The 22,071-nt window shown below is 35.5% G+C and overlaps 2 protein-coding genes across 2 annotated transcripts; both read left to right on the forward strand.

The window, feature by feature from the left end:
• The first annotated feature begins 5,277 nt into the window (after nt 1-5,277).
• On the forward strand, nt 5,278-8,721 carry LOC108331944 (pentatricopeptide repeat-containing protein At1g18900). The gene is made up of 2 exons (XM_017566980.2): nt 5,278-5,433; nt 5,879-8,721. Exons 1-2 carry the CDS (start codon nt 5,428-5,430, stop codon nt 8,516-8,518), a joined length of 2,646 nt encoding a protein of 881 aa, XP_017422469.2. The 5' UTR covers nt 5,278-5,427; the 3' UTR covers nt 8,519-8,721.
• An 8,316-nt stretch (nt 8,722-17,037) lies between these two features.
• Nucleotides 17,038-19,489, forward strand: LOC108332109 (protein NUCLEAR FUSION DEFECTIVE 4-like). The gene is made up of 2 exons (XM_052876371.1): nt 17,038-17,631; nt 18,123-19,489. Exons 1-2 carry the CDS (start codon nt 17,137-17,139, stop codon nt 19,302-19,304), a joined length of 1,677 nt encoding a protein of 558 aa, XP_052732331.1. The 5' UTR covers nt 17,038-17,136; the 3' UTR covers nt 19,305-19,489.
• The last annotated feature ends 2,582 nt before the right edge of the window (nt 19,490-22,071 follow it).

A 22,071-nucleotide genomic window follows, 5' to 3' on the forward strand; every position in this document is an offset into this window, starting at 1 on the left:
TTTTTAAAGCCAGTTGGTACTTCAATTTTTTTTTTAAACTGGTGTGAATTTAGATGAATGTTGATGACTTTTAAGTAAAAGGAATTTGATGTACGTTAGAATAATTTTATTTCGAAACAAGTTTGTTTTAAAGTTCAATGTACATTTTTTTTAACTTAATGGAATTTTGTTTATCGTTTTTAGACAAAGTGATGTATGGAGAGAAGATCAATTTCATATAAAAAAAAAGTATTTAACTTTTTTGACGGATGACAGTCAGTTACGATTTTATCCTCTGAGAGTTATACACAAGTTTGTAGCTACATGTAATTAAACGAGTGAATAGAATAATTTATAGTTTATAAATTTTATTTAAGAGATGTATTGATGGCGAGATTAACCATAAAAGAGGGGGTGAGAATAGAAATTGAAATTAAGTGCATTTTAAATAGTTTGGATTTGTTAGGTTGAGCGGAATAAAGTTAAAAAAATAAGGCTTAATACCTCTTTTGGTCCCTCTTTATAAGGGAAATGTTCAAGTCCGTCCTACCTTTTTTAAAAAGTTCAATGTGATCCCAACTTGTGAAAAAAAGTGTCCAATTAAATCCTTTTTGGTCACGGCGTTAAATATTTAACGATCCAGCTGACAGCGTGGAGTGATCTGTGCAACGTGGCTGTTTAGCTTCATAACGTGGCAGTGACAGTGTTTTTCATTAAAGTCCACGTGGCAGTGATTAAAAAATTCTGAGTTAGGGTTTGGTTTGGGCAGAAATCGCAGATCTCGAGCGTCTTCTTGAGGGTCTTCTCAGCCTAACACCCTCCTCTGCCACGTCCGCATGCTCCCGCCTCCCTCCTCTGCCGCCACAACCCAATGAAATGAACGATCTCATGTTCAATTAAATAACAAACCGTGCAATAACAACAAGCTGCAACTCAATTAGGAAATTTCTAATAAACTCTAAAGGCTAATTCGTCGGAACCCTTCGTCCGTTCACCAACAGGCCAGGGCAGTATTCTGTTCTGCTGAATTTAATCTGGTCCGCGGCGAGGAAACCTAATTTGCGGGCTTTGTTTTCTTTAGGGGACGAAGGGAAAAATTGCAGAGTGGAATAGGGTTAGTGAAGTTTAAATAGGGTTTTCGAGGCACATAAGCACTAGAAGAAGGCAGTAATCGAAATTGATTTTGCTGGAATTGTGTTTTGGAGCTGCTGTGATGAGTTCGTGCTGAATTGGGCTATAATTCGTATAACTCTGGTCCGACATCATGGGTTACGATTCGGCTAGCACCTCGCAGGATGGGAGGGACAAAGGTAAGTGTCTGCAATCAAAATTGGGGAATTGGCGGCACAAGGAAGCTAGGGTTTGAGAATTAGTGTTGCCACGTAGTCAGAGAAACTGTACACGTCATTAACTTTTGTCTAGGGTGGCAGCTACACTGTTAAAAATTTGACGCCGTAACCAAAAAGGATTAAATTGGACATTTTTTTCACAAGTTGGGACCACATTGAACTTTTTAAAAAAGGTAGGACGGACTTGAACATTTCCCTTATAAAGAGAGACCAAAAGAAGTATTAAGCCAAAAAATAAAAATCCAATTGGGTGAACTTAGTGTCCTTAGGCTAATAAAATCATAAAATTTCTTTAATTCATTATACACAACCCTTTCTATCTTTCCCTTTTTCCCTTTTCACTTTTCTTCGACTTCTCAATTCCTTTTTTTCCTAAAATCGAACTTTTTTTTTATATGTATTTTTTATTTTAAAACTTTCACGAGTAGTTAAGGAAAGGAAATTTTGAAACTTTCACAAGTATTTAAAGAATTTATATTTTAAACATAATTTTTAAATTTTTTTGACCAAAATGTTTCCTATCCAGCAATTGTAAGGATTCAGAAATTCAGAGAAAGTGGAAGACAAGTGTATGCAGTTGATTGGACCGATAGATTTTTTACGGTAGTATATAAAGGAATTTTTCAAAATTTTGTGTCACTCTCCTCTGCATGCACTCCTTCTCTCCAAGTTTCTGAATTTCATTTTCTCCTCATTCCCTCTACAAATTCTCTCTAGAAATTCTCATCTCTTGTTCATCTTATTATCAATCAGGCTGTGCCTAAGCTTTCTTGGTGTCAAGAGCTTTCTTTTGAACCGATCAAGTTGTTGTTTTGAGCTGGTAAGTTCATCCTCTTCTTAGAAATTCTGTTTTCTGGCACATGCAAGCCAAGTTTTTGGTTGCATGTGTTTATCATCTTCTTCTCTTAAATTCTGATCACATTTCTGGTCTTTTGGTTGGTCTACTTCCATTAATCGGTGAACCATAGGTTTCTAGAATTTTTGGTGGTGAGCGAGTTTTTGCAACTATGAGCTTTCGGTCCAGTTAATAGGTATGAAGGGGAGCTAAATAATTTAACTTGTATGTTTATATGTTTGTAATGAATTATATGATTGATTGAAATGCATGTTGAATTTATGTTTTTGATTGAATGTGAGGACTGAACTCTGTGAACTGAATTTGGGGAGTATTATGCAAAAAAAGTGTTCGTCAATATCAATTTGAGGAAGTGAGAGGGTGAAAATGAGAGTTAGAGGTTGGGAGTGGTTTTTGGCAGTAAGGTGAGTTTGAACAAGGGTATTGCGACCTGATAGAATCATTAAGATGGTGAAAAATGTATAACAATGGTAAAATCTGATTTTGGGTTCTTGAGTTGAGTTTATGCAGATTTCTGGGTGGGTTTTTGGGTGAAATTAGGTGAAGGAAGGTTAGAGATGTTTAGGTACCCCTAGATAGGTTTGAAGGGGTGTAGAAATCATGTTTGGAGGATTAGAAGTTGGAAAAATATTAGGTTTTGGGTAAATTCTGTTGTGCTTCGTAATTCAGGTACTCAGTCATTAATTGGGTTCGGTCTCTTTGGAGTCTTAACCGTTCATGAGCGTTCGGTCTTAGGTGGGTGGGTGATTTCTTAAGAGCGCTCGGTCTTATACTAGCAGTTATGCTAGTGTTAGCGCTTGGTCTTATACTAGTAGTTATGCTAATGTTAGCATTCGGTCATATCCTTTGGGGTGATGAGAAATTGTTCGGTCTCCAATGTTCATAGGGTTTTCAGTCTTATGAGTGAGTATATAATTGGTGAATGACATGCTATGATAATTGATGAGGATTTATGTTTTCAAGTAATGTGGAAGAGAATTCCAAGGAGGAATGTCTCGTGGATGGTATTGGAATTGTAAAGTATGAATGTGGGTATCGTGCTAAGCTGGTGTTTATCATGATATTCTGTGATTACTCATTCTCATGTAGAGAGGAGTAACTCATGTGTGAAAATGGCAGGAGGTCCTTTAACCTCAGGGTATCGAGGTAATCTTCACTGGACTAACCTTGTGGGGTAGCTTGATGGGGTCTTGTTGTTTCACCACTACAAGTGCAAAAACGCCTGTAGCTACACATTCATACAATCCGGATGGTCAAGTCAGGTGTTCGGTCTATACATGAATTATGGTGTTCGGTCTATACATGAGTATAATGTTTGGTTTATATATGCTTGCTTGTATTCGGTTTTGGTATGTTGTAGTGTTGGTATTGCATTGTTTGGACTTGTGCGAAATGTATGTATATGTATATAATTAAATTATGTTAGCTTATCCTTATTTCCTATTTTGTCCATGTTTCTTGTTCGGTTCTTCTTTTGCAATGATCACTTTGTGAGTGTGAGCAGTTGGAGATGAGCTCTCGGTGGAGCAGTCCTTGGAAGGAGATGACCCCTCGGTTTAGTACAAGCCCGCTCGATCTTGTGAATAGTTTGGTATGAACCGTTCAGTTTATGCACATAGTTTTAGAATAGTGTATGACTTTTATAAAGTTTTAAATTTTATGGTTATTTTGTAATAACTGTAAGGTTAACTTTATTTTCTAGTAACTGTTTAACCATATTATAAAATGATGACACTTGTATATAGTTTTATGTTATATTTTTGGGATATTACATATCAAGTTGATATTGATTATAAGAACCAACTCACCCTTTAAACAAAAATATATATTAAAAATATAATTATAAAGTTCTTAATGTATTTTTAAATTTAATATTTGAAAAAAATGATTTTTCCTCTTTAGCTTATATATAAATATAATTACTCTAATAAAAAAAAAGTTAATATTTTTTTATTAGTTAATTACTAATTCGATTCCGTAGACAAAAACAACATTGCTAGATTATAAAAGAAATTAGAACTCAGTTAAACCAAAAGTATAAATATGAAAAAAAAAACTTTAAAAAAATCAGAAAAAAATACTTTGAACTGATACATAACATTTACAAAGACATAGTTAATGCTATTTATACATATTTAACTGAAATGACTATATTGAATTGATTTAACACAAAATAAAACTTAAATGAACAAAAAAAGAGACCAAATTAAATAAAAGCATACCAAATTATTAATTAAACTATTTATTTCTAGACCCTATACTTACTACTTAAATTAATCATTACTATCCAATAGATATACATCATATTTAGACAAAAAAATTAAAGTGGTGAAAATTTTAAAAAATTACGAAAATGAGTAAATTATGCTAATTTTATTCGACTTCAGTATGTTATAATATTTTTTAAATTTTAATTAAAATTGTACCAATTTAATACATCTTCAATACATTCTATTTTTTTTTTAATTTTAATTGAAATGGTATGAACTTGACATAACTATACTTTATAAATCATGATCATTTTAAGTTGGTCGCAATTTCTTCAAAATAAAATTATATCAAATTAACACAACTTTTTTACTTTTAAAATTAAAAGTTTGAAAACAAAATCGGACTATTTTAATATTTTCCTTGTTTCAAATACTTAGATCGTGACATTTATTCAAAAATATATGTTCCTTGGCTAATTCGAAAGACTAACGAATAAGCTACGTGTTCTTCGTGTGGATCACGAATGAGCGTGGGCTGCAAGGAACACTCGTCTTCACTTAAAAACACAAAAATAAATAAATAAAAAAGTAAAAAAGGAAATGAAATTTTAAGAAGGGCTGCTTATAATCTCGTGATGGCTCCATCCCCATCGAATCCGATTTCTCTGTGGCCAAATTCACGAGTAACCAATTGCATGAAATAATATTAAAATATTTTAAAAACATTTTAAATAAATATTATCTCAGACCTTCATACAAAAATATACATAAAATAGAAATAAAACAGAGGGAAAAAACATCACTCATCTTCCTTAAATTGGACCGAATATATATAAAAATATGTATTACCGAGCACCGGTTGAACCGGGTCGAGTGCGTGAGATCAGGGCACACCTCAGCTCATTGATACATTAGCTTCTGCCCCAAGTTGTTTGGAAAAGTCTACAACGCCACACACAACACAAACCAGACCAGCCGCCGCCCCTCTCTTCACTTTCTCAGCACTTCTATGCTTCCATAGCACCATTCAACCATGCAGGTATCTCTTCACTCCCTCAACGCCTCTCAAATTTCATTCATCTCTACAATCTACCATTCTCTATCTCTTTCTTCTTTCGGAATCATCGCAATTTTCGTGTTTTCGGTTTTCTAAATTACAGTCTTTTCCTTTCAATTGCTTTAAAACTTTAACGAGTATGCTTGCCTTTCTCCGTCGTTAGTGTCTCTCTGGGTGAAATGGAATTGCCGCAGTGTTTTCTTCACTCAAAATGCCTGCTTTGACCATGCTATTTTTTTTTCTTAATTGGACTCTGTTTATTATTATAACAATGATAATTAGGTGTGTGTGTTCTTATAGTTGGTGCTATGATACCTGCATTTCCCATTTTACTGTTGTTCGTATTCTGTTCGTTTACTTCAATGTGATGCTACTTTCATTTTTCTTTTGGGTTTTGTTATTATGAGATGTTGAATTTTGTTCACAGAATATGTTAAGAGCAAAGCAGATCAGTACCCTTTCCAGTAATGCTAGGAGTTTTTTTCTTGGGGGTTCGCGATGTAATGCGGGTGATGGCAACTCCTGCACTTGCCCTGAGGATGAAAAATGTGTGTCAAGAAGACAGCAGAGAAAAACTAGTGAAGATTTGCTTGTTCAGAAACCTTCCTCCTTAGTATCCAAAACCACATCTCAAGTTGTAGGAACACTGGTCTCCGGAAGCTTGGCAAGTGGCTCTGCTTCCCTCAAGACTGGGGATGTTGGTCAATCTGGTTGTGTACAACAAATTCGGTCTACTTCGTATGCACCGAGTAGACCAGATGCTGTGGCATACGCTTGTGGTGTTGATGGTGTTCAGGACCATGTTACTCATTCGTCTTCTCTTAATGCTGACCAGTTTTACAGGGCCGGTATTGCTGCTGTTAATTTTATTTCTGATGTAGTTAATTATAAGTTTCCTTTGTCTGATGGCATGGGAATACTAAACTACCCTAAGAATTATATGGTTGATCCTTCCAGAGCCTTACCCAACATTAGATCTTCCAATGTGCAGCGAATTAGAAAGGAGAGCTTTACTGGGGTTCATTCCAAACCACCCGTTTCTACTCATCCGGGGCCATCAAAACATACAAATAATCATCATGGGGCAAAGGGAAAAGGTGATAAATCAAATGTAGCTAAAGGCTTTAAGCCTGTTGCTTCTCCTGGGACAGAGAAGTCAGGGGCAGCTCCCAATATTCCAGTAAATAGCCATGACCGCAGAGCCTTGCCACAGAGAACAAGAACTCGTCCTAACCGCTTTGTGACAAATTTTGGTTCTAATATGCCAAATTCAAATCCACAGATGGCAGGGCCATTCAAAGAAAGTTTCAGTAAGTACACAAGGAATGTTAATATGCAAGCAGGAATGGCTCCATCAAACAGGCATTTTACTAATTCAGGGCATGTTGTGGATATGGTTAAAGATATACTGAGACAGTTAAAGTGGGGTCCTGCTACGGAGAAGGCTCTTTATAACCTTAATTTTTCAATTGATGCATACCAAGCTAACCAGATCCTAAAGCAACTTCAAGACCATTCTGTTGCTCTTGGCTTCTTTTACTGGCTAAAGCGACAACCAGGCTTCTGGCATGATGGGCATAGTTACACCACCATGGTTGGTATCCTGGGCCGTGCAAGAGAGTTTGGTGTTATAAACAAATTGCTAGAACAGATGGTCGAGGATGGATGCCAGCCTAATGTTGTTACTTACAATCGTCTAATTCACAGCTATGGCCGTGCAAACTACCTAAGGGAGGCACTGAATGTGTTCAACCAAATGCAGGAGAGGGGATGTGAACCAGATCGTGTTACTTATTGCACACTCATAGATATCCATGCAAAAGCTGGATTTCTTGATGTGGCTATGTCTATGTATGAAAGAATGCAAGAAGTAGGCCTTTCTCCTGACACATTTACATACAGTGTCATGATCAACTGCCTTGGAAAATCTGGTAACTTATCTGCTGCCCATAGGCTATTTTGTGAAATGGTTGATCAGGGTTGTGTTCCTAATATTGTCACATACAATATCTTGATTGCTTTACAAGCTAAAGCAAGGAACTATCAGATAGCATTGAAACTATACCGTGACATGCAGAATGCAGGATTTAAACCTGACAAAGTTACTTACAGCATTGTAATGGAGGTACTTGGTCACTGTGGGTATCTTGAGGAGGCAGAAGCAGTTTTCTTTGAGATGAAACAGAACAATTGGGTTCCTGATGAACCCGTGTATGGTCTTCTGATAGACCTGTGGGGAAAGGCTGGTAATGTTGAGAAGGCTTGGGAATGGTATCAGGCAATGCTGAGAGCGGGTTTGCTTCCAAATGTACCAACTTGCAATTCACTTCTCAGTGCATTCCTAAGGGTGCATCGATTGCCAGATGCATATAATCTTCTCCAAAACATGGTGGCTCTGGGCTTAAACCCCTCTTTGCAGACTTACACCCTGCTTCTCAGTTGTTGTACGGATGCACAATCGTCGTATGATATGTGTTTTTGTCGTGAGCTTATGGCAGTCACTGGTCATCCAGCCCATGCATTTTTACAGTCGATGCCAGCAGCTGGACCTGATGGTCAAAACGTGCGGGATCATGTGAGCAGATTCTTAGACCTTATGCATTCTGAGGATAGAGAAGGCAAAAGAGGACTTGTAGATGCCGTTGTGGACTTTCTTCATAAATCTGGGCTAAAGGAGGAGGCTGGTTCAGTTTGGGAGGTGGCTGCACAAAAAAATGTGTACCCTGACGCTGTCAAGGAGAAAAGCTCTTGTTATTGGCTTATAAATCTTCATGTCATGTCTGATGGAACTGCTGTAACAGCATTGTCTAGGACTCTTGCTTGGTTTCGTCGACAAATGCTGACATCTGGGGTTGGCCCTAACCGGATAGATATCATCACTGGATGGGGTCGAAGGAGTAGGGTGACAGGTTCTTCTCTTGTGAGACAGACAGTGCATGAACTGCTGCATCTGTTCAGTTTCCCATTTTTCACTGAAAATGGAAATTCAGGCTGTTTTGTAGGATGTGGGGAGCCTCTTAGTCAATGGTTGCACCACTCTTATGTGGAGCGAATGCATTTACTGTAGTTGATAATTGTAGAATTGTAGAATCGTTTCCACTTCAGCTTTAGACAATTTTGCTGAGGGAAATGAAGTGGGGTTTTTACGGTGCTGACATTGTATGTATGTAATTGTACCTGGTCAGTCTGCACTTATCCAAGTTATCAAATTTTTATGTTGAGAATGATAAACTGAATGCTTGTTAGTAATCTTCACTCCGGTATCCTTCATTTTCTTCTTAATCACTTATTTAAGATGTCATTACATTTGCTTTAAATTCAAACCGAAAATAATATTAAAACAAATAGAGATTAAATTTCATAAAGAATAGAAAAATGTTAAAGAATTATGTAAGCCTTTCAGGGTACATGAACTTCTTGGATAGTATTGAGGACATGTGATTTAAGAGAGATATGTTTAATGTTTTCTTGATTTCACTCATTCTCTGACTTCTTTAAGACTATTTTAGACCATTACTTTAGTGAGTTCTATATGTAATAAATAAAATAATACTTATATTTTTCCTCGTCTTCTTGCATTATAACCACTTTAGAATCAAGATTCCCCATCTTTGTTCTTCCATATATCATTGTGTGTCAGCAACATTTATAATCATTGAATTTCCGTTAAGTTTAGATCCAATTGTTTATGTTGTCTTGATAAATTAATAAGAAAAGGTTTAATATAGATGATTTTGAGTGAATTAATAGTTAGCATAAAGTTCTTTATCTTAATTTTCATAATCAAATTAGCTTCTAGAAACATTTCACATTTTTCAAATAAAAGTCTCAGTTGTCCATTTGAACTTCTTGCTAAACGAATACATTTTTTCTGGGCACTATTTTTTAATTGAATTATATTTTGTGTCACTCATTTAGAGTTTATATGGAAAAACTAGGTAAATTAGTTGGCAAATTTACCTTTGATATGTATAATTGTTGTAAAATCCCTTAGAAAATGAAATATAAAAGAAAAGGAGAAAAAAATGCATGAAAAAAAAATAGGAAGTAAAGAAATGGAAAACAAAAAGTAAAAAAAAAACGATGAAATGCAATTACAAGAGAAAAAAAGTGAAATTTGTTTCTTAATATTTCATGCTTTATATAACTTCTATTTTTTTATTATCTAAATGACTTCTTTTTACTGCTATATGATAACGATATATTTGATTTTCCTCACTTTGTATACTTACTTTTTTCTGGATCTAACCGTAACTGGTTCTTCTCTTAAATTAAAGGTTCCACAAATAAAAAAAATAAGAGGAAGAAGCAAAGTAATTGATGAATGTGACAATTCATGAAAGAAAAAAAAAATCATAGATGAAAACATAATCATTTTCCCAGTTATTTTAAATTTTTTAGATTTTAGTCAAGAAAAAACATATTTTAGTTGGTTAAATGCATCAAAAGAATAGAAGAAAAAGTCAATTTGTCATTTATAGTTGATTAAATTCACGAATTGGTTGACTAAAACAACATTTAAATATTTCAGTTGGCTATCATGTTCATTTTGGATGATTAAAATGACCTTTTGTTAAATTAAAATTATTAAAACCTCCTTGTAAGTTATCTTAGCTTATTAAGAGCTTATTTTAATTGATTAATAAACTACAACATGATCACAATAGACACAAAAATTAATTTAAAACATGAAATTATAGTCCAACTGGTTATCTAAACTTCACAACATGTCCAATTCATCATCTAAAACACAAATTAAGATACAATCATAGTAAAATATACAATGATCAAAACTTAATACAACAAATCAATAAAAATAAACTCTCAATCAAAATCAAATCAATAAATAAATTAGTACAATCATACCAAGAATGATTGATGAATTTTACTATTTTCTTAGACAAATATATGCTTGAATAACAACTATTAATTCCTTGTCCTTCACGCACACCTACATGACAACTATTAAAAGATAAATTTTGGTCCCCAAATGATTTTGGGTCTTGAATGATCAATTACTTTTGTTTTAACCTTCTGATATCCATTTATATCTACCACTTTCATACCAAATTTTCTCATGTAACAATAATTAGAAGCATGTTCATTCTTCAAATAATAAAAACGTGTTACAAATGGAGTGACAGGATTTTCTAAAGTCAAAGAAATTTTTGTAAAACTTTTCTTTCTTTTGAAACATGTATCCAATTTTAGCTTTAACACACTTTTTAGTATAAATTACATTATGATTAGCTTTTCCCACAATGAACTTTACAAGTGTTCTAATCAAATATTAAAATTTTACTTTCCAAAGCCTTTCTTTACAATTTTAAGAGTTAATTAAATAAATTTAAATTTATCAAAAATTTAAAACTTATTCAAACCTAAAATAAATTCGTGCATCACACCAACCTTTACTAATACTAAATAAACAATATTGTATACAAAGTACACAATAATAGTTTATTAGGTCATTAAGTGTCTACGAGTTTCACGTGCAATATTAATTTATTATAGTGCCTTAAAAGCTTCACTGACTTAGTACTGTAATATAAAATTTACCTCCGTTTTATAATTATAACTTACGAATTATTACTCCTTCTTTCTTCCTATCACCAACACAATTTCCTTGTCACTATTAGAAACAACCGGGAGAAAAAGATAATGATATCTGAAAATATTTTTATGAGAATATTTTAATATTATTTATATGATTGACTCAAAATTATTTCACAATCAATAATATAAAAATCAACATAAACTAATCATATAATAACACGTAAATTGTGTTAAAATATTGTGAAATTATCGTTATAAAAAAATAGTCTTTTTATTTATATTTTTTTTAAACATAATTTTTTAATTTTTCAAATTTTCTAAAATTAATCTAACTCAGTTAAAAGAAGTAAGAATGAAAAGAAAAACAGAAAAAAAAAGGAAGCAATGCCGGGACTATGATTTTGATTGGACCTTACATTCAAACATGAATCATAAATAAAAGGTTTAATACCTATTTTGGTCTCTCTTTTTGTAGGGTCTGTTCAAAGTTGTCCTCCTTTTTTTCAAAAGTTCACTAACATCCTACTTCTCGCAAAAACGATGCACGTTAGTCCTTTTTGGTTACGGTGTTAAAAAGACTAACGGCACAGCTGCCCAGTTGGCAAAAAACTGATGAGTTGTACAATTTTGGTTGACGTGTTAAATTGAATTGCTGATTCATCCTGAAAGCAAAGGGATTCATGGTTGTTTTTCCCAAATTTAAAAGCAAAGTTAGGGTTGTTGGTGATTCGTGCTACATTTGTTCTCAAATCTAAAAGCAAATATTAGGGTTCTTGGAGATTCCTGCTACTGTTGTTCCGAAATTTAAAAGCAAAGGGTTAGGGTTAGGGTTAGGGATGACTTCATCACAAAGTTGTTCTTCCTGTTCGAAGGCAATGTCTAAAGGATTTTCGCAATCCTCACACGGTGTTGTTTCGAGGGGAGTTGGGATAACCCCTATTTGCCACTATGGTGATATTGCTGTAATGAAAGTTGTCAGAACTTCAAGGAGTGCTAGGAGGAAATTTTGGGGATGTCGTCATTACAAGGTGTTTTGAATACCGTAGTGACTTTTATGTGTATTGGATTTTATGTGTTCATACATTTTTATGTTCTTGGTGAATAATAGGGTGGATTTTCAACTGGGATGTCATGTAATTTTTTCAAGTGGTGTTCTGAGGACAACGCTGATGATATAGATGGTACAATTGTGAGACAAAGCAACAGGATATGTGATATGGAAAATCATGTCAAAGAGTTGCAGAGAAGGATAAAGTTTTTAGTTGGAGTTGTGTTTGCTGTTATTGTGTTGAACATTATGACATTGTGGCTGTGTTTAGCTTGATCTTAGGTGTGCAATGTGCAATTTATGTTTTGTTCATGTAATGGCTTAAGTGTTTAGCTTCATGTTTTGTTGATGTAATATCAGTTGGTGTTGTAATATGAGTGAACAATCTGAGTTTGTGCAATAAAGTTCGTTTTAGTCCCCCCTACGTTTTAAAAATGTTAAATGTGGTCCGCCTTTCCTTTAAAAATTGTTCAAGGTGATCCCTCTTTCCTTTAAAAATTGTTCAAGGAGGTCCCTTACGTATATGACTGTAATACATATTAAGGATACTTGGCAAAAAACAGATATAATTACATAATATCACTACTTCCAAATATCACAACATAATATCACTACAACTATAATAACATATTTAATTAAAGTGCTTAATAGCACTACAAAATTCAAGTGCTTAATAAGAGTACAACATACATAATTAAAGTGCTTAATAAGAATTCAACATACACAATTAAAGTACTTAATAAGAGTACAAAATACATCCAAAATTTCAGTTAAATCTATGGATCTTTTCTTCTAATATTTAACTTTTTCCTTCCTATTGACTGAGTTAAATCTCGGATGGAATCTTGACTTGGTTGTGGTGGGTAAGGAGATTGGGGACTTGATGGCTGTGAAGGTGCAAGGGGTTGTGAACTTTGTGCCTGTGTTGGTTCTGTTGGTTCTATGATGGCTGGACGTAAAGGGCACACTTTTTGTTGTGCCCCACTTCACGGCAGATACTACATTTCTTTCGCTGCCCACCAACACTCATTTGGGTCCCATCCTTCGTTAGCTCCCATGGCTCCATTCTTCTTTTTTTCTTTGGTCTCCCAGGCATGTTCCTCTTAAGTGGTGGCAGTACATCAGGAGAACTAGTTTTTTCCCATAGGAGGTGGCCATTCATAGGATAGATGATGGACACATATGCCTCTTCATATGTGGATTTCCTGAACCAAATTGGTATAAAAGTTTCTGGATCTTTATTTGAATAGTTCATTGATGCAACTGCATGACAACATGGGATGTCACTGATCATCCACTTCCTGCAGCTACATTCTTCATTGTCCAGGTCCACTGTGAACTTGTTCCCAATTACTGAAACATGCCTAACCTCAAAAATCCTTCTTGCAGACCAGCTGAATAAATGAACATAAATAAGGCACATCAACAATTGGATATGAACATAAATAAGGCACAAGAACAATATTATCTTGGGATCCAATATCTTGACAAATTACATTCCTTCATAAGTCTCTTTTTGATCTTTGGACAAACATCGAAATCCATAGATGCCACCTTCGTTCTGTTCGTGGCCCATCTTTTCATCAAATACAGTCTAATATCCTCCAGCATGGTTATAATGGGTTTTGCTTTGGCATGAACAAGAACACTATTGAAACCTTCACTGATGTTGTTATCTAGAGTATCACACATTGCTTGAGTTCTGAACCTACTTCTTGACCAATACCTATTGCACAAGAATGAAGAAAATGGGTTACCAAACATGAGTAATGCAGCATCTTTGTGCATGTAAGGGAAAGAATGTACCTTGGGGGAATGGCTATGAGGTATTTATATGCTTCTTCATTCACTGCTCTGATATTCAACATCTCTCTCTCCCAAGCTTGGGGGTATGTGCTTGTGACATCCCTCCACATCAAATTCTTCAATATCTGACCAGAAAATCTTTTCCTAAAGTTAGCATAAAGGTGCCTGATGCATAATCTTTGTTCTGCCCTAGGCAAAAGCTCTTGGATAGCTGGCACCAACCCTTACCAACATCAATTTTTTAATCAAACACACATGATTAATAAAGTATGAATAATAAAATAATTTAAGTAGTGCATGTACCTTTTGCTGGTCAGACATCCACGTGTACGCCCCACAAACTTCATTGCCCTCAAGGTCTTCAACCAATAATTGCAAAATCCAGGACCAACTATCTTTATTTTCGACTTCAACTACTGCATATGCAAGGGGTAACATTTTCTCATTTGGATCCCTCCCAACAGCAGTAAGCAGCTCTCCCTTATAAAGACCTTTCAAAAAATACCCATCTAAACAGATGACGGGCCTACAACTAATAAAACTGTCCTTACATGCTTTGAGACAAACATAACATCTCTCGAATATGGACTGACCATTATCATTGTTCACTTTAACCTTAACCGTTGACCCTGGGTTACTTCTCAATACCTCATGTGCGTAGTCATAAATCCTTCAAAATTATTCTTTAAAATCCCCTTCACATTGACTTGATGTCATTAACTTCGTCCTTCTTGCTTTAGAAATTGATACATTGGTGTTCCATTTCCTTAATGCTTTAGTACGTATGTCTTGGACCCTTATACTAGGATTCTCATGTAAAGACTTATCTATTTCATGACTCAACCACTTACTATTCATAATTTTAATGTTCAGTTGCCTGCTGCAAGAATGAACATTAACAATCTTCCTTGACTGCCAAATCTTGCGTGATGGCAAATACCCACAGTAAGCTACCCATGGACACTTTTTTTGCCCACCCATGCATCTCACCCTTACCCTACGGTTATCATTTTTTACAAACTTAAGAGCCCTCCCAGCATGAATAACATAACTTCTAATGGTTTCCTTAAACTCATCCTTATCAGTAAATATAGTACCAAGTTCCCATTTGTAATCTGACATTGACTTCTTTTTCCCATATGTAGGAAAGGGACCTCTACTTGGTCTGTCCTCAGTGTCATCCTCCTCACTTCCACTATTATTTGGAGTTTACAGCACATTTGACTCTCATTCATCATCTGACAACCCCCTACCATGTCCTTGTGCTTCGTTATCACTGTCTTCCATCCTGTATTCTGAATCACTATTGTCCAAACCAATACCCAAATCACCTACCTCCTCCAAGTTCTCTTCACCAATAATATGTGCTTCATCCTCAGTATCCACTTCCACTTCTTCCTCACTGTGCAAATCTACTTCTTCCTCACTGTGTAGTTCTACTTCTTCCTCACTGTGTAGTTCTACTTCTTCCTCAATGTGCAGTTCTACTTCTTCCTCCACTCCACCCAGTTCCTCCACCTCCACTGCAGCCACTCCCTGCACCTCCACTTCAACCACTTGCTCCACCCCTAGTACACCATCCTGCTCCACCTCCACGCACCCTCTGTGTCAATCTGCACTCCATCATCTCTCTCCAAGTCACGACCACAGTCAAGAGAACCTTCCTCAACCTCCTGTTGCATTTCAACAGAACCTTCTACACCAACCTCAACCCCACTACCCTCACCACTCTCTGCAGGCCCTTGGCAAAGGTAAAGAATTTCATTCTCATTTTCTACAACCACTGCTTCGCTTACTTTATGTACAACATACAAGTTGACTTTCCCCAACAATTTTCCCACATTCATCATGTTCATAGCTCCTTTATCGTCATATAGCTTATATAAAACATGTTCAATATTGTAATATAACTCATGTACTTCAATGTAACCCAAATCTTTAAGTGAACCTACTACTCCAAAATAGCTCCATGTATCGGGGTCAATGTCCCAATAACATATCTCCCCACCTATATAATTAAAGGGCACTTCCTTTATCAAGGTCCCACCGTGGTGGACCACTACCTCAAACCTATCGTTAGACATCCCTACACTGCAAATGGAAAAGGGGGACCACTCATTAACTTAAATTAACACCATGGGACCAATTTCAACACCCAACGCCAGTACTCTTTCAATAAACCCCTCACCACGCCACAAATATAATCATATTTTAACCCATTCCACCCATTACAAAACAAATACAGAATCCACCCATTAAAGACAACAACATAAGTAAGAACAGTAATGCGATCAGTAACTATAACAACAACATAAGTAAGAACACTAACCTCACTAGCACTGACGAACGAACCACGCTCTTCGACGAACCGCGAACTTGATTTCACAAATAATCAAAATCTGCACTCTTGGAAAACTGATTGTTGAACCCTAAATCGCCCTGAAATCGCGAGTTGATTTTACCCCAAATGTAATATCGCTTTAGTTAATACTAAAATTATTTTTAACCCTATCTTTTAAAATAATTTAAATCATTTTAAATTATTTTATTTTAACACATATAATGAAGTCACAATGTCACCTTAACAACTGTACAACTCATCAGTTTTTTTGCCAGTTGGGCAGTGTCATTATCGTTTTTGCGAGAAGTTGGATGTTAGTGAACTTTTGAAAAGAAAAAGGACAACTTTGAATAGACCCTACAAAAAGAGGGATCAAAATAGGTATTAAACCTAAATAAAATGTCGGCTTAATACCCTATTTTGTCCCCAGTTTCGCTCGAAAATGTCAAATTAGTCCATCCTTTAAAAAGTGCGTCAATTACGTCCTTACTTAATAAAATTTATATCAATGAAATCCCTTCCGTTAAATCTATACAAACGGCGTTAATTATTTTTCTCTCTCTTCTACTTTAATAATTAACGTCGTTTATATGGATTTAACGGAAGGTATTTCATTAATATAAATTTTATTAAGTAAGGATGTAATTGATGCACTTTTTAAAGGATGGACTAATTTCACATTTTCGAGCGAAACAGGATAGAAAATAAGGTATTAAGCCTAAAATGTTCTAATTTAGTGGTTAATAACGTACGATATTCAAATACATTTGAACCACCTAAATTCTGTTATTTTTGAAAAAAACAATAATAAAATTTGTCGGATTCCTTCAAGTGTATCCAGTGGAGTTCGGTTCCACACCCTAACAAACAATTTCCGTTTTTTGTTGGTTCACGTCAAGCAAACATTTTAACCCATTCGGCCACCAAGGGATCGATGGGGTGGGTGGCGAATCCGTGGACGGCCGTCGCCGCCGCCATCTGGATCCAGTCGAGCTGCGGCGCATCGTACACCTTCAGCATTTACTCCGCCGTGCTGAAGTCAACGCAGGGCTACGACCAATCCACCCTCGACACCGTCTCCGTCTTCAAGGACATCGGCGCTAACTTCGGCGTCCTATCTGGCCTCCTCTACACCGCCGTCGTTCCCTACACCCATCGCTCCACCCTCCCCGGCTCCCCGTCCAAGTCCAAATGGACCTCTCTCGCTGGGCCCTGGGTCGTTCTCGCTGCCGGAGCGATCCAGTTCTTCGTGGGCTACCTTTTCATCTGGGCCTCCGTCGTGGGCCTTATAAGCCCGCCCCCCGTGCCCGTCATGAGCTTCTTCGCGTGGCTCGCGGCTAACGGTCAAACCTTCCTGAACACCACCAATGTCGTCACTGGCTTGCGCAATTTCCCTGGGTATAGCGGCACGATCATTGGGATCATGAAGGTAACTGAAACAAAAAAGGGTTCAACGAGTGAATAGTGATTTTTTCCGAACGTAGGTATAAGCAGACTGCATAATTTTTAAATTAAAATGCAATTGGGAAATGTTTATTTTTATTTAACCTAAGGAACGGCATTAAGCCCTATTTTAGTTTCATTGTGATTCTGTTGTTTCAGTGACTTTAATTTGTGTTGACCAATTAGAAGTCTTCACGGAATTGTTTTAGTTGAATCCGGGGTTTGAAGATCAAGCAAAGTTGTATTGACTAGAGAAGGAATTTTGTTTTTGTTATGATTTTTTCTGTTTAAACAAATTTGTCTTAACATTTGTGTTATCTTACGAAAGAAAACTAAATCAGAAACCATTTTATGTTTTTTGTTAAATGTTTATTATAAATGTCAGAATATTAAATGACCTTTGATAAGAAGAAGACAGTGTAGAAAACCTCTAACATTCTAATTAAGTTCTGGTTGAATTGGAATTTTGTTGTTCAGGGCTTTCTCGGACTAAGTGGAGCTATCTTGATCCAAATTTACCATACTTTTTTCGGTGGGGAGCCGTCAACGTTCATTTTGATGCTTGCTTTGTTACCTTCATTGATCTGCGTGTTGTTTATGTTCTTGTTGAGAATTTATGAAGTTCATGGCAGTGATTACAAGAAGCATTTGGATAGTTTCTCTGTGGTTACTGTGATTATTGTTTCCTATCTCGTGTTCATTATAATCTTACAGAACATAGTTCGTTTGCCATATTGGGGATGGATGTTAGAGTTTGTGATTCTCATGGTTCTGCTAGCATCGCCTTTTGGAATTGCTATCAATGCCCACTGGGAGGAGTCGCAGAAGTTTACACAGTCCTACACCATTGAGAGGGGTTCTTCTACAAATAAGGGTACTACATCTTCCAGTTATTCTGCATCAGGGGATCAAGTGGAGTACCATGAATTGCCCAGTGATGAGGGGCAGGCACAAGTGACTTCAGATGAGGAATTGCCACATGAAGAAGATAAGAGCCCATTGCAAGCTATATGCACGCTTGAGTTTTGGATGTTGTTTGTGATCATGATATCTGGATTAGGCTCTGGGCTTGCAACTATCAATAATATGAACCAAATAGGACAATCCCTTGGCTATAGTACCATAGAGATTACTAATATGGTATCACTATGGAGTATGTGGAACTTTCTTGGTCGTTTTGGAGGTGGCCATATATCTGATTATATCATGCAGAGAAAAGGTTGGCCAAGGCCCCTATTGATGACAGCAACACTGGGGATGATGGTTATTGGCCATTTAATTATAGCATGTGGTTTCCATGGAAATTTGTATTTGGGTCCTGTTCTAGTGGGCATTGGCTATGGTGCACATTGGTCCTTGATGCCTACAATCACTTCGGAGATATTTGGTGTGAAGCATATGGGTACCATTTTCAATGCCATTGCTGCAGCAAGTCCACTTGGATCTTACATACTTTCTGTGAAAGTTGTTGGGTATATTTATGACAAGCAAGCCGATGAAGATAATTTTTGTTTTGGCACAGGCTGTTTCATGCCTTCATATTTTATCCTGGCAGGCGTGACTTTTCTTACACTTTTGGTTGCTTTGGTATTATACTTCCGGACCCAAAGGTTTTATAAACAAGTTGTGCTTAGAAGATTGAAACATTATGCAAGATGATGAAGGTTTTATTTGCCTGCGTTTCAACACGAGGTAAAGGCTTAGGAAACCAGTCTTGCTTTCTGTGTTCTGTTTGGCATAAATATAACTAATGCAGTTTTCTATCTACGAGGAAGATTTGAATTATGTATTTTATTTATTGTACAACATAATAAGAGAAATAGATTGAATTATGTATTTTATAATTTATTTGTTATAAATGTACACATAATTAAAAGGAAAGATAGATTCCCTCTTCTCAGAAGGCATTTCATTTTTCAATTACATTCCCAAATGATTGATGATAGACCTTTGATTTGTATGCAAGAGAAGAAGGTTGGAGAGGGTTGGGCTAAGGGAAATTGTATGTTATTAGAAGAGGAGAAATACAAATTGAGCTTGGAGTAAGGAGGCATGACCGCTAGGTACTGGAGAGGAGAACTGCGAAATGTTAGGAGATTAAAGAAAACAAGAATAAGAAATAAGTGAAGGGGTACAGCAGAGTTTTGGAGTGAATTGGTGGCCTAGAACAGGGAGAACAGACTCTTTATATAATTATGTTATATCAGTTCAGATTTTTATCTTTTGTTTCTGCATTTTTTGCATTTCTTCCATTCTGGTTCATACAATTCCATATGTTGACCTTGAAAAGGAGATTTACTCCTTTAGTTGTATTTTATTTAATATTAGGAAGCTGTTGGGATGGAGGATGGATGGAAGTCTTGACCTGATGGCCGAATCTCCATGCTGAAGCTGAATTGAATTGGGGAATGGAGTGATAGATGCGGAAGCAACCAGAGATGGATTGCTTGTGAGATTTCTTAGTGGATGGAAGATGTTTCTTGAGAAAGGTTCAGTCAATTCTCAAGGAAAAGGTTTAGGAGAGAGTCTAGAAAGAGAGATTATCCTAATGAACTCAAGAATAAAAAACAAGCTGCAAATTCTGCTTAATCTCTCTACTCATTCAAGTTAATTTTACACTGACTAAAGGGTCATACTTATAGAGTTCAACTCTGGATTCAGAGAGCCAAAAGAGAGGGAAATTTGAATATGAATACCTTTGAAAATTGACGTGAAAAGTCAATCAAGTGACACTTGTCCATTCATGTTTTTCGCATTTGAGCATGTGTTCGAAATGTGAGAAGCATGATGCACCTATGCTGATCCATATTCGGTCTAGGGTTTTTCTTGGGTTTGAATAATCCCAATTGAAACCTAGCAAGACTCCTCTAAGCCCAGTTTAACCATAGGTCAAAATGCAAGTCCAAAGTCTTATACTACTTAGCTCAAATACATGTCCAAAATATTCCTATTTTGTACAACAAACGTTTACACACTAGAGATGACCTTCTTTGCATATAGTTGAGTCCACCTACCAATTCTTCAAGCATGCTCCTGGTAAGAGCTCTAGGTTTTTTGTCTCTTTATTCTTTAAGAAGGTGTAGTTGGACAATTTACATCATCTCCTCTTTCTTCGGAAGGACCTATCCTCAGATTTGTCCTTAGATCTTTGTGGTTCTTAATGACAACAATCTTTTTTATTTTTTATTGTAATGTCTTTTTCCTCCTTTCGGATTCGAATACCAAGATGCAATAAATATCAAACAAAGCAAGTTTAATATGTACAAACATCCTAAAAGAAAAACAACCTCAAAGGTATAATTAATGAAAACTTGACTCTTAATGTACATTGTTAGAGCACAACCTCTTATTACAAAGGTCTATTAAAGAAGAAACTAAAAAAATGGAAAATACAATTGTTTCTTTTAATTTAAAAAGTTGTAAAATTTGTTAGAAATTAGAGTTGTGGATTAAAAAGAAGTTATGTATAAACAGGTGCTTTTGGTTACGAGGATATGAATAATTTTGTTGAGGGAGGTTCCTAGACCCATATATGTCTTTTGACAACAGTTAAATTTGACTTTTTATTACGGCTTCTAAGTCATCATCATTGAAATCAATGTCATTATTAAAAATCAGGACCTGGTCACCTGGTATCATTTCTTTTTCTCAAATCACAATGATTTCCAAGCACCATCGACATTTGTTGTCTTAAGAAGCAAAAAGTTTAGAAAATCAAAATAGCGACGATTCTGCTTAGAACTGTCATCTTAATAGATATAAAAAATAAAAAACATTGAATTAAAAATCATTACGATTTTGGTAATAACCTTCGTTGAATAAGCTATGTAAAACGATTTTGGTTTCTGTCAATATAACAATTTTGACTATAACTGTCATTAAATATGATGTTTTTTTAAAATATAGTGTTTACAATTTTGTCTTACCACAAACCTGTCAGATAGTTTAAAATATTCAAACAATCAGTTTAAATGATTTAAAGATCTCAAAAGTTAAACAAATAACTAATTAATATATATATATAAAAGTATTACAACCTAACTCTAACTCAATCTCTCTATATTCTTATATCTAAGAAGGAAATACTTTGTTCACGTTTCTTGAGTAAAGGCTAATTCTTTTTCATCCAATGATTGTTCATTTATTAGACATTTTCCAATCTATGATACGAATGAAATGATTTAGAAATCTATGATGTTGAAGATAAATTACTTTTCTCCCATGTTCAACTATTCATATGATGTATTTTGTTCACAAATTGGATTTGTTATGTGATTTTTCACACTATAACCTGACAAGTTTCTCTATGCAGGAAGGTCATTGACAAGTTTTCGTTCACAAATTTTGTCTTCTATGTCGTATTCGTAAATAATTAACAATTTGGTCAATTTGGTGTCACTCGAGTGCAAAAACATATATTTTCACT

The sequence above is a fragment of the Vigna angularis genome, chromosome 4 (assembly GCF_016808095.1).
Source record: "Vigna angularis cultivar LongXiaoDou No.4 chromosome 4, ASM1680809v1, whole genome shotgun sequence".
NCBI classification, from domain to species: Eukaryota; Viridiplantae; Streptophyta; class Magnoliopsida; order Fabales; family Fabaceae; genus Vigna; species Vigna angularis.

Excerpts from the sequence above, each read along its gene's own strand:
- LOC108332109 (XM_052876371.1), top strand. The coding sequence starts at position 17,137 with ATGGGGTGGGTGGCGAATCCGTGGACGGCCGTCGCCGCCGCCATCTGG. Across the intron at positions 17,632-18,122 it reads CGATCATTGGGATCATGAAG|GGCTTTCTCGGACTAAGTGG; the intron begins GTAACTGAAACA and ends TTTGTTGTTCAG.